The 13,350-nt window shown below is 42.1% G+C and overlaps 1 protein-coding gene across 2 annotated transcripts in view; it reads right to left on the minus strand.

Moving 5' to 3' along the window:
* Positions 1-13,350, minus strand: part of HERC3 (HECT and RLD domain containing E3 ubiquitin protein ligase 3) — a 92,543-nt gene that overhangs the window by 46,974 nt on the left and 32,219 nt on the right. For both annotated transcript variants that reach the window (XM_084786980.1, XM_084786981.1), the window contains 6 exons: positions 12,872-12,963; positions 11,742-11,872; positions 10,660-10,820; positions 9,181-9,257; positions 3,993-4,117; positions 2,608-2,667 (listed from right to left, as the gene is read on the minus strand). In XM_084786980.1, coding sequence (XP_084643106.1) covers positions 2,608-2,667; positions 3,993-4,117; positions 9,181-9,257; positions 10,660-10,820; positions 11,742-11,872; positions 12,872-12,963 — 646 coding nt within the window. The remainder of the gene's footprint in view (positions 1-2,607; positions 2,668-3,992; positions 4,118-9,180; positions 9,258-10,659; positions 10,821-11,741; positions 11,873-12,871; positions 12,964-13,350) is intronic.

The following is a 13,350-nucleotide window of genomic DNA, read 5'->3' on the forward strand; positions in this document are numbered from 1 at the left end:
CATTTCCCTAATTGTTAAGGATGTTGAATTAATACTAAGGATTTTTCTTAGTCATTTTCATTCTCACTTTTCAGAAGAACTGTATTCAGGTAGATGACCTACTTTTTAATTGGGTTGTCTGCTTGACAATTTAAGTTCTTTGTTCATTCTTGCTATTAATCCTCTATTAGATGTGTAGGCGACAATGACTCCCTTGCACCCTTCACCTGGTTAATAACCCCTTAGCTTCATAGAAGCTTTTTAGTTTTATGAGTTTTCATTTATCAGTTGCTGGCCTCAACTCTTAAACAAGCGGAGGACTATTCAAAAAGTCCTTTCTAATATATATTTGCTGTAGGGTGCAAACTGTTTTCTTCTAGATTTTTGGGTTGTATACTGTAGTCTCTGGTGCATTGGGAGTTGGTTTTTGTGCAGGGTGATAGATAAGGGTCTAGTTTCGTTCTTCTATATTTGGGCATCCAGTTTTACCATCACCACTTGTTGAAGATGCTGTCTTTTCTCCAGTGTATGTTTGGGGCATCTCTGTCAAATACAATTAAATTTAATGTCTACCACTAAAGATCCATAGCCTAGTACATCTGGCCACAGCCATTCCTAGCCTTCATAAAACGTATCCTTTAGAACAGACTTCCTCAGACTCAGTAATACTGGCTTTGAGGCCCTGACAAGCTTATCTTGGGCAGGCCAGACTATAGGATGTTCACCAGCACCTCTGGACCCACTAGAAACAAAAGCACAACCCTCCCCTTCCCTCCTGTAACAGCCAAAAAATGCCAGGAAACGCTGCAGAGTCACCGTGGGTGGAAACCGCTGTTGTTGCAGCATCACCATAGAGTACAACCCATTTTACCTTTCCTTTCAGGGGAAGGCAGCGACCACACACAGAATGGAGTGTTTGACTTCAGGTGCCCTAGTAAACAAAGAACCACCTTTGTAGCCTCTAACTAAACAGTGGTTCTGAAGAATGAAGAAAAGTTCCTAGAAAGGAGCCGGGTGGTGGTGGCGCACGCCTTTAATCCCAGCACTCAGGAGGAAGAGGCAGGCGGATCGCTGTGAGCTCAAGGTCAGCCTGGTCTACATAGTGAGTCCAGGACAGCCAAGGCTACACAGAGAAACACTGTCTCAAAAAGCCAAAAAAAAAAAAAAAAAAAAAAAAGAAAAGAAAAAGTTCCTATAAAGTAAAAAAGTCCAGAGCCAAATTACCTTGGGCCATCTTTAGCCCTTTCATAGCCATATACTGCTCATCACTGTGAGCTAACATAAGTGTGACTATTAATTAGGTATAATCAGACACCCATAAGCTAAGAATGTAGTTAGTCAGGTGACTCTAAGGCCTAGACAGGAGGTTATCCCTGATATACTCACCAAGGCACTTGAAAACATATTGATTTATGGCTTTCTTTGTTTTTTTTGTTTTGTTTTGTTTTGTTTTTGGTGTTTGTTTGTTTTGGGTTTTTTCTCCCCTTCTATAAAAACTTCATGAAACTGCTGCCACATTGGAATAAGGAACTTAGGACAACCGAAATCTGTGTTCCTAGGCCACGATCCCTCACACTTAGCTCCTGAATAAATGGCCACTCATCCCTTGTGAGACAAGAACTGCATTTCTCATGCAGTAACAGGGGACACGATGGTTCCTCTGCTTCCCTCTCACCCACCCTTTTAGTCCTCCTCACTGCTCTACGTTGTTGCCCTTTGAATATCTACTTAATGCAAGTGTGGAGGGAAGGGACCATGGCCTGTAACATCACTGTGAGACGACAGCATTAAGAAGGTGAGACACAGTGTGTGTACCCTTCAATACTAGACCTTCGCCCTTTCCTACCTCTTCCCTGACAGCCAGCAGAAGGTAATTAGCTTCTACATGGAATCTTCTCCTGCTATGATGGATTTCCTCTCCTTTGATCCAAAAGAAATGTGGTCACCTAACCGTGGACTGAAAATGTACCTGAGGTAAGCATGTCCTTTCAGTTATCATAGGTATGGTTTTTACAGTAACAGAGAACTGATTAACATATTCATCTTAATATTTCATTACCCTAATCAGTGGCTGAAATGGACCACAAAATGATAGGATTTGGGATCACCAAAGATCCCAATCTTTGGCAAGCCCATTCTGCTACCTGAGGTTCCTAAGGGGCTGGCCGTCTGCAGAAGAGATAAGGCCAAAGAGACACCCTATTTGCTGCCTCTGATCTCTGGCTCTGATGGTTGCCAGAGTTGATCCTGAATCCACAGAGCCCCAGAATGAAGCCTCCCTCCCTAAGACCTCCACAAGAGTTCACTCCTGCTGTGAGATGAAAATTACCTCAGCAAACTACAGAAACAAAGAATTAGCCAAGAAGTTTGAATTTAGGAACAAGTCAGGAACACATGTGGAGAGCAGCACCCTCAGACAGCCTGCAGTTCCGGCTTCCGGTCACACTAGGTCTCAGAAGGGACCCTTTCTGTCTGCAAATCTGCCAGTGAGGAGTGAGTGAACACCAACACCCTGGGCTCCTCTAGTTCACTATTGCCAGATGCTTCCATCTTTATGCAAATGTCAGCTTTCTGCTTCAATAAGGATTTACATCACACATGGGCTTCTGAAGCTTCAAGGACACTTACTTTTTTTCCAGAAAACTTCCATTCCAACAAGCTGCAGAAGACAGTATCTGAACAACTCCACTGTTGAAGACAGAAAAGGAGAAAGGAGTCTTTTAGAATTACAAATCGTCACTTATATAAGCCTCAGTAGCAAGCCAGTCATCGCCTAGCCAGCCCACTCGGTCACTGGGGCACTTTCTTTCCTCTAGCAGGTGCATGCCTGGTTTAGAGAACAGTGTTTCACCTCAAAATGGACAACATTAAGGTTTTTTTTTTTTAAGTGTCAAAAATCATAAAAGCAAAATTGATTCTAACAAAAAGCTTGGCCATTCTCCTATCATTTCTTTCTTTCTCTTTTTTAAAGTAAGCTGCTATTTCGCAAGCACAGAAGCTAATAAATGCCCAATCATGTTGTCCTATTCTACTGACCATTTGAGAAAGAAATTGAAGATGAGTGGAAAGAAAGCCTGACTATCACATCTGCAGAATCTGTGGAAGTTGCCTACTCTGTGAGGACAGGACTGCCACCAGAGACAAGGGACAGAACAAGTAAATTGTGAGGAAGGAGACCATAGGAACTTCTGTCAGCTGTAGAATGTGGGTCATATAGCATCTTTAGAGGGGACTTCCTCTCGTTTCCACTTTTAACTAAGAAATCAGAAGTCCTGGTAAAGTTCATGCACATAGGTCGCCTGCTGCTCAGCATCCTGGTCTCTCTTATCCTTCCTCCCCCATCTAACCTCAGCTCCTTAGCAATGCCCACAACAGGAGGGGACTCTGTGGACTGCTGCAGGGCGGGGCCTGGGCATTTACTTCACCCAGCATAGTTTGGATCATAAAGCAAAATCCACTGTGTATTTTTTTCTTCAAGATAGCCATCTTTGTTACACAGATTGATTTATTTGTTTTCATAAATGAGACTACAGGAGAAACATGGAAATGCTGATCATAGTCATCAAAGTCAATAAAAATGTGTAAAAATACAGAGAAAAAATATTTTCCAAACTCAACAAAAGTCTGACACTTTTGCTACACCTTGTTCCCAGAAGACTCTGAATTATCATTTTAACTAATTTTACACTGAATGAAAAAAAACGTAGAAGTTACTCAAATTAGTTAAAATAAAAGGCTGTTAAGATTCAAGGTTCCTTAAAGAAAACCACTTCTAGATGCAACATAAAACAAAGAACTCACAGATCTTGCAATGGTAAGTGATGAGGAGTGAAAACTGCAGAGCAAACCACTGTGTTATTTGGAGGATAATGAGATGAGATTTCAATAAATGTACAAAAACGATTCCGTAAATGCAAAACTCAGTATATGTGCAGAGAGTATCAGCCACCCAGCTGATGTAAGAAAACTCCAGCATGCTGTGGAAGAAGTGAAATGAAAAGACAACCACATACTTGATCGTGTTTGCGTTGTTGTGTTCTGAGAGTTTCTGTCTCCAAACTGCTATGGTTTCATCATTTATTAAGTTGGTGTAATGCGCTTGGTTCACAGTCCTGAAGTCAACAGCAGGAGAAGAATTCTGGAGAAATGAAAGCAAGAGACAAGAGAAATGACAGGCACAGATCTGCTCTCCTTTCCTTCCCGAGCGTGGACTCCACATCATACGTCACGAACTTGAGGAAGGAACTGGTGGCTTCCCAGAGCCTCTCCCCCGGACCACAGACACACGCCCACTCCTGCAGCTAGGAGGGCAGTCTGCTCTTCACGATCTTCCTGGGCCGCTGCTCCACTCTGCTATACTCAGTGGCAGGCAGCCATTATACAAAGGCTCAGCTGCCTTGCCTGAACTTCAGGGTCCCACAGCAGGCTGCGTGAAGCCTCTTTTGTGAGAGACCGAAGTTTAACATCTCCCTCCACTGAGCCTTGTCCCTTTGAGCCTTGAGTCAAGGGGTTTCTTCTAGAGAGTCTGTTTCAACTTGTGACAACTTTTCTAGCTCTCTTTCCTCTTGCTCTGAGTCACCATCCCATAGAGATATTGGGATTTCTTGCCATGATTGTTCCCTCAATTCCAAGAAAACGTAGTATAGAAAATGTTTAAGCCACACGTGATGGTACATGCCTATAATCCCAGCATTTGGGAGGTGAGGAGAATAAGCGAAGGAACCAAGAGCTCAGGACCGGACCACCCTCAGCTGTACAGTGAATTCTCAAAGCCAGCCTGGGCTACATCAAACTGTTGTAATATGTTTAGAGACAAAAATTAGTTATAGTGTAGGCAATTTCTGAAAATTCAGTCACATGACTTTTTCTTCCTCAATTGTTTGTGTGTGCGGTGCATGCCTTTACAGATGTATTTTTCACATGCGGGGGATATAAATGTGTGTGTAAGGTGTGCACACACGTGCATGTAGAAGCATGTGTTGGTCAGAGGTTATCTTGGTCACAGTTCCTTGATCACTCTCCACCTTATTCCCTGAAACAAGGCCTCTCAAGTGGCCTGAGAGCTGACTACATGCCTTGTCTGGCTAGCCAGCTAGCTCTGTCTCTGCCTCCAAATGATGGGATTAATGTCATACCCACCTGGCTTTTACAAAGGTTCTGGGATCTGAACTCTTGTCAGCACATTTTGCAGGGCAAGCATTTTCACTACCGAGCCATGTCCTCAGCCCCAGCGACTCTTAATTTCTGGCTCCATGTATATACCTTTAATCTTATGAAAGGACATTTCAAAAGGATTTTAATAATAGCTTTGAAAATCCCAAATACTGTCCACACTATATACCTTTTAGTGATATACTTTTTAATTTGATGCTTTATGTGTGTAAGTGCTTTGCCAATATATATATCTGTGTACCATTTATATGCCTAGTGCCCACAGACCAGAAGGTAATGAATTCCCTGGAACTGGAGTTGCAGATAGCTGTGAGCTACCATTTGGGTGCTCAGAATTGAACCTGGGTCTTCTAGCAAAGTAGCCAATCAATGTTCTTAACCACTGAGCCATCTCTCCAACCCCAACCCGTGTGTGTGTGTGTGTGTGTGTGTGTGTGTGTGTGTGTGTGTGTGTGTGTACAACGTGTGAGGGTGAGAGGACAACTTCCAGGAATTGGTTCTTTCCATTCCCCATGTTGGCTTCAGAAGTAGATCTTGCCTCTTGGTGGCAGCGCCCTTATTCTCTGAGCTGTCTTGCCAAACCATTTAGTGGTGTTTTTAAAGAAAGCACTATAAGTACTTATCTGCTTGTTTTCAACTTTTTTTCTCCAACATCTACTCATTATCCAGTACTAAGAAAAAGTTGACAGTATGTGCATCCTAAAGAAGGGAAAAGTAATATTCATGCAGTTGGCCATCAATTCATAGAAAAATCATTGTTTTCTCCTTTACACTTGTACATAGATTTCAGCTTTCACAGGAAGCTTGCTGGTTCTGTTCCACAGTTGACAGCTAACATTATGCAGAGAACGGAAAGTCTCCGTAACACACATCATATTATCTTGTTCTTGATAATTACCTCACAAAAATGACTACACACATATACTAAAAGAACAAATATTATAATTGAATTATATCAAAAGAAACTCTTAAACCAACATAGACAACTGAACCAAACACACAGCTCCCTTTCCCCATCTTGGTTATAAAGCACTACTCCTATTAACCTTGAATTGCTTGCTTCCCCAAGGGGACAACTGAACACCAACAATAACACAAACTTACAGAAAATACATGGAGGTCTCAAACTACTTCACTCATTCTTCATCACATACTCAATAGCCCACAGATACAAGGAAAACACTAATTTTCCCCTCCATGGGTGTGGGGACAAAACTCAGAGCCTGCCACATGCTAGGAGAGGGAGAGGAGAGGTAGAACGGGAGGAGAGGCAGAGAGAAAGAGACACATACATCACACACACACACACACACACACACACACACACACACACACACACCTCTAAGCATTTTAACTACATTCCCTCTTTCGCTTATCCTGAGAATATTATAAAGGAAAAGGTGAGGCTGTGATTACACTCAGTACACCTAGATTGCGAAGAAGCACAGCAAAGAAAAATATGAGTATATGTGGAACTTTCAAAACCTGGAAGCTTCAAATCCAAAACTGCTGTGAGTCCAGAAGTGGAAACCCCCAGGAAGAAGCTTTGTTCGTGCACACAGTGATTTAAGATGTCCTGTTACACACCTGAATAGTGTGTTTGAGCTGTAGCATGATTCACGTGCCTGCAAACAGTGATGTAAGGTGTCATGTAACATGCCTTCAGTGTGTCTGAGTCCTAGTGAGTTTCACGTTCACACACATAGTGATTTAAGATGTCATATGGCATTACCTCCATAATGTATTCAAGTTGACATAAGCTTTTGTGTAGTTTTTGGGTTCCATCTCCAATGTACTTTATATATATATATATGTAAATATTTCAAAATCCAAAGATTCTGAAGCACTATTTTTCTGGCTACCACTTCACACACTCAAGTAGTGATAGCGGAACTAGGTAAGCATATACTTTTCAATCTCCGCATCTAACAAGCATCTTGCATGTTTGTGTTATATTACATATAATAATATATGTAAATATGTGTGGCTTTATACTTGAAAAGACAGGTGTGCAAAGACAGCACTTTGGAGACTGAGACAAAGGGAAACCGTGAGCTTCAGGTGAGCCTGGCTACTTTCTCAAGATAAAGGGGAGGAACATTCCATTGTGAGCTTAAAACTTTAATAGGGGACACCTTTCGCCAGGTGAAACTTTAACTTACAGGTTAACTAACACTAACACTATCGTATACCTTACTTCCTTTTATCAGTGGGTTGCTTTCCATACCCAACACTACTAATATATTTAAAACTCAGCTACATAGACATATTGTATGTGGAAATTTAAGTTTTATGTTTAATTCTCAGAAAAAAAGTTGGATATTATTTAAGTCAGTTTCTCCCACAGTGGAGGCACATGCCTTTACTATCAGCACTCAGTAGGCAGAGGTAGGTAGGTCTCTGAGTTCAAGGCCAGCTGGTCTACAGAGAGAATTCCTAGACAGCCGAGGTTACAGAGAGTAAACTTACCTCAAAAACAACAAGAAAGAGAGAATCTTAATTCAGTTTCTTTCGGAAAGGAATTCCTACAAGTCTACTACTTGAAAACAAACAAACACACAAACAAAAATGACTGAAGAAACCCTGTGCTTTTTGCTTTTAGCATTTAGGATTTAGCACTTAGCATTTCCTAATGGCATAAGCTCAGCTTCCTTTAGGATTTCTCTGTGAAGTTACAAAGCTGAACCCAAAACATGTCTAAGGTAGCCACCCTACATCACCCCTAAGATGGCTGGCCTACAGGGCTTCCTGCAGGCTCTTGACTGAAACATGGCTCACTGGCTACAGCATCTGCCTGGCAGCACCTTTCCTACAGAACCAAGGAATGGTAGGAAGGCAACATGACTTAAAAGATGGCAGTGTCGCTGGGCAGTGCCTTTAATAATCCCAGCACTTGGGAGGCAGAGGCAGGTGGGTCACTGTTGAGTTCAAGGCCAGCCTGGTCTACAAAGCAAGTCTAGAACAGTCAAGGCTACACAGAGAAACCCTGTCTGGAAAACCCCAAAACACCAAAAAAACAAAAACAAAAACAAAAACAACAAAAAACAAAAAAGGAGGAAGAAGAAGAAATTGGCAGTGTCAGAGCAATGAAGGGGCTTTCTCAACTGCAAAGGCCTTTGTGTCCACAGGTGCTCCTTTCTTCCCACCAAAATCTCCTGCTTTTCCAGTTACTGACTTGAGTTTGCCCCCTTGCAGAGCTTGTTAGTAGAAGCAGGAGTGTGTGAGAGAAAAGAGGAGAAAGCTCCAGCACCCCTCAGTTGACTGTCCTTGGCCGCAAAGAGCAGAATGAACGAAATAATGTCACAGATTCTTCTATCTATACCAGACCTTGAGCTCTGAAAAGCTTATGTCACTGTCGCCTTTTTCCTTTCCTTCTTCTTCCTCGTCCTCTCCCTTTCCTTTCCTTTCTTTTCCCTTGAGACAGGGTCTCATGGAGCTCAGGCTGGCCAAAACTGGCCAAGCAGGCGAGGATCACTTGACCTGCAGTCTCCACCAGGCGAGTGTACTGGGGTTACGGAAGTGCACTGCCATGCACATGTACACCACTTGTGTTTTGTGGCTTACCTGAAATACTGATGCAGGAGCAAGGGAAAGGAAAGCTCAGTGTGGCATCATGACCAGGCAATAAATAATAAACATTTTAAAATATCTGAACTTCTTTGTATCTCTCTTAAATATTCATTATACACTCAGTTGTCTCAGACAATGAATCCCACTAAGTTATCAAACACCTGGCATTCCTTGTACTTAACAGTGAAGACACAGAAAAATAGTAGCACAAATGCTCTAAGTCGCTTTACATTTCTTTTAGACCAAGTATGAATATAAATAATTAATTCTACACTATAAATTACAACTCTGAAATGTTAAGAACAGGATAATCATTAGCAATTCGAAGGAGCTAAGTGGGCAGAATGTGAAAGTTTAATTTGTTTCTTTTAATAAGATAAACAAAGAGCCACAAAGCTTTTGTGTAACTCTTACCGTAAACACTGATTACCATCATTCTACTTTAAATGTGATATTTACCTCATACGTAGAGCAGAGTACAAAAGTCTGGTCCCCTCCAGAGAAGATCTGCTTAACGACTCGGTACTTAAAGCGATCTGTCAAAAAGCACACCAGACAGTATGTTTGTAAACGGCTGCTTCCCACATCCCTCCTTGTTCCAAACTACCCTTCAGAGAGCTTATCTGTTTGAATTATGTACAGAAAAGCGGCCCTCCTGGCTCACTGCCCTGGACTGTTTCTAGTTCAGTTAAAAATAAACATATGAAGTACTGGCCATACCCTCCCAGCCAGCTAACCCTGACCTTGTTTCTATTTCTCATGCTAATTCTGTCATGCCACCAGCCAGAAATCTAAAATGGGCACTACTATAAATGGTAACACGTGTGTAGCAAACACACACACACACACACACACACACACCTGCATATGGTTCTCTCTATCCCCTTCAGGATGATGCTAGCAGTACAAGGACATCTTTTTCAAGTCCCAGGGTCTCATCACAGGGACACTCTTTTTTTTTTAAATTTATTTATTTAGATTCCATCTCAATCATTATCCCATCCCTTGTATCCTCCCATTCCTCCCTCCCTCCCCCTTTTACCCTATTCCCCTCCCCTAGGTCTGTGACCAAGAGGGACCTCCTCCCCCACTATATGGTCATAGGCTATCAAATCTCATCTTTGTAGCCTGCTTATTCTTTCTCTGAGTGCCACCAGGCCTCCCCACCAAGGGGAAGTGGTCAAATATGGGGCACCAGAGTTCATGTCAGAGTTAGTCCCCGCTCTCCACTCAACTGTGGAGAATGTCCTGTCCATTGGCTAGATCTGAGTAGGGGTTTGATATTTACTGCATGTATTGTCCTTGGTTGGTCACAGGGACACTCTTAAGATCACATAATTGCTTTTTTCTTTTTATTACAATATAATTACATCATTTTACGCTTTATCTTTACTTCCTTATTCCCTACCGCATGCCCCTCCCCTCTCCTTTTTGACATTATGGTTGTGAGCCTCCATGTGGTTGCTGGGAATTGAACTCAGGACCGCTAGAAGAGCAGACAGTACTCTTTACTGCTGAGCCATCGCGCCTGCCCAATTTTTCTGTTCTTATGCAAGTTATTTAACCTCAGGTGGGATAAGACCTTTACTTCTGGCAAAGGGGTGATGGCCAATAGTCATGTGCTTGTTTTTTTAGTGTTTATTTGTTAATGGAACTTGTTAAGCAATCAATTACAACTTTAAGATTAATTTTCACCATTAACAAAAATAAGATATACACCACCAGCACCTTGGATTGTCCTCTAGGCTCTCAATTGCAGAGCTTCATGCAGAATAAGTACTGAAATGACTTGATAATAAACAACCAAAACACAATGAAAGAAAGAAAAAAAAAACCTGTTAATTCCCTCTAACGTAGTTGAAGACAAGTAAAAAAATACATATTAAAATGATAGTTATGATTACTTAGAAATATAATTCCAATGAAAATTATTCTTACCAGCTCGAGCAGAAAGCTGACCACTGTGGGCAGCCCAGTACCCCTTCACAGGAGACGGGCACTTAACATTACATGTGTGTCCAGTTCCCAGCTGACCTCTAGCTCCACAGCCAAATGCATAGATGAGTCCAGAAGAAGGCACAAAGGCTAGGGTGTGCTGTCTGTGGGTAAATAAATAACTTGCTGGCATACTTTCTACTGATAAAGATATACATTCAGTCTGATTTTGTTTTAAACTTCCACATGAGATCACAGCAATTTCTACAAGTTCCTGTGGAGCCTTTCCATGTTCTTAAGTTTCATTACTACAACAGACTCCTCTGACACCCATCCGGCACGGCTAACCTGTGGCTGAGACCCATGACATCTATGAAAGTAGTCCAACACTAAAGCATAAAGCTACTTAAAACATGAAAAGTTTTTCCTAATTTGATGTTGTGGCTTTCTGTCTCTCTCTATCTGTGTCTCTGTCTCTGTCTGTCTGTCCATCCGTGTCTGTCTGTTTCTCTCTCTCTCTCTCTCTCTCTCTCTCTCTCTCTCTCTCTCTCTCTTCCGTCCGTGTCTGTCTGTTTCTCTCTCTCTCTCTCTCTCTCTCTCTCTCTCTCTCGTGTGTGTGTGTGTGTGTGTGTGTGTGTGTGTGTGTGTGTGTATTATAATTGCTAGTGTGGGGGTCTGTGCATGTGTATATATGCACATGCATGTCTGCACAGTGGGTAGGCCAGAAATAATTTTCTCCTTATTTTTCAAAGAAAGTCTCTCAGCTGGGTGTGGTGGCACAAGCTTTTAATCCTGGCACTCAGGAAGGCAGAGGTAGGCAGATCTCTGTGATTTCGAGGCCAACCTGGTCTACAAAATAAAGCAAGGCTTTAAAAAAAAAAAAAGAACAGAAAGAAAGGGAGAGAGAGGAAGAAGAAGAAGAAGGGGCAAGAGGAGGAGGAAGGAGAAGAGGAGAAGAAAACAACAACAACAAAAAGATTTCTTTAAATGGCAGTGGCTGAGTGAGCCCACAGGCTTCCACACTACCACATCGTCTTCTGAGTCTCACTAGCATCGCTACCCTCAGAGCTCGTGGGGACACTCACCTGCCACAGGCAATCTGAGTCACTTCGCTGCCCATCAGCTCCAGGACTCTTCTTGGATTAACTTCATCATTCATGGAGTCATGCCCAAGTTGCCCACAGGAACCAGCACCAAAGGTAAACACGCCTCCACTCTGACAAGGAACAAGGGTCAAGTGACTTTGGTGCCTGAGTTTGAGGGCTGTCCTCTAAAACCTGTACATAAAATGCCATCTCACCACTCTGTATAAGGTGTCACTCTCACAGATGACCATCATCCTTTGTGGAGATGTTTATTAGATGCTAGCTCAGCAGTTTAGGAACAGCAGTAGAACTGGTCCTGAGTTCTGTTCCCAGTACTCACCATCCAACGCTCATAACCATAGATAACTCTAGGTCCAGGTGAGCCAAAGACCTCTTCTGGACTCCGCAGGCAACAGGCATGTGCGTAGCACACATACATAAGCTCCATAAAAAAGATTTTAAATTTGTACTTGAAAAAATGCTAAGTCTATATGATAGCAAGTTCTCAATATGAAAAAACATTTTCGAGCTAGGCATGGTGGCTCAAGGCAATAGTCCCAATATTTAAGAAGCACAGGCAGGAGAGCAGGAACTCAAAAATCATATTAATACATACTGCAAGGCATGACAAAGGCCATCCTGGTACACAAGACCCTGTCTCAAAATAGCCACAAAAAAGAAAGAAGGACGAAAGGAAAGAAGGAATGATTGATTTTCATTCTTTCTAGCATGTCAGTGTTTTTAGAAGCAATAGAGACGGTCTAATAATTTTAAAATAGCAATTAAATTATTACTTGTTTTATATATTCAAATGAATTGTTATAAAAGAACAAAGGATGTGTTTTGTTTTGCATATGTATATATGCCATACTTTTAAGTTATCTAACATGTCACCTAGACAATATATAAGATTACCCAAGAGGAAAGCATAGACATATTTTCAAAAAGCAGTCTTCTTTCTATTCCTCCTAAGACAATCAAGACCAAAGAGGACGAGACAATCAAAGCTAAAGAGGAAATTAAAGTCCAAACATGGTAATTTTCCACCACAGCCACCCTGCAAAATGGGAAACTGCCCATCTCCCCCTGCCCCCACCCCGATCCACAGCCAAGTCCCCTAATTCCCTCACCTTTGTGAGAACCGCTGTGTGCTCCTCTCCACAACTAATATACACAACTTTCTGTGTCCGTAAAAGCTTCACATGACACGGAGACTCTCGATCTAAAATAAATGAAGCATAAGCATGTCACTAGCATTGGCTTTTTAAATGAGGTTCATACAACTACCAGCATGAGTTTTTACATCCCCTCAACTCCTGGCTCCCCTCACCTCTCTGCCTCCACCTCTACGTGAAAAGCCCAACAAAATTTAAGCTCAGCTTATTAAAACCTTAACTCGTAGTTTCCCTATAGTCTCTAACTCCGTCCACTCCGACTCACGCCATCTTCTCTTGCCCCACACATACAACCTGGTCCTTCCAGCTTCCCCTTCATTTCCAACTACACAACCTACAAACAGAATCATCATCGTCTTCTAGCACTGCAAAAACTTGACCCCTGTTTCTACCTCCAAATAGATCCTGCCCCTTGACCCACCATAGTTACTCAC

The sequence above is a fragment of the Acomys minous genome (assembly GCF_964271855.1).
Source record: "Acomys minous genome assembly, chromosome: 6".
In the NCBI taxonomy this organism is placed as follows: domain Eukaryota; kingdom Metazoa; phylum Chordata; class Mammalia; order Rodentia; family Muridae; genus Acomys; species Acomys minous.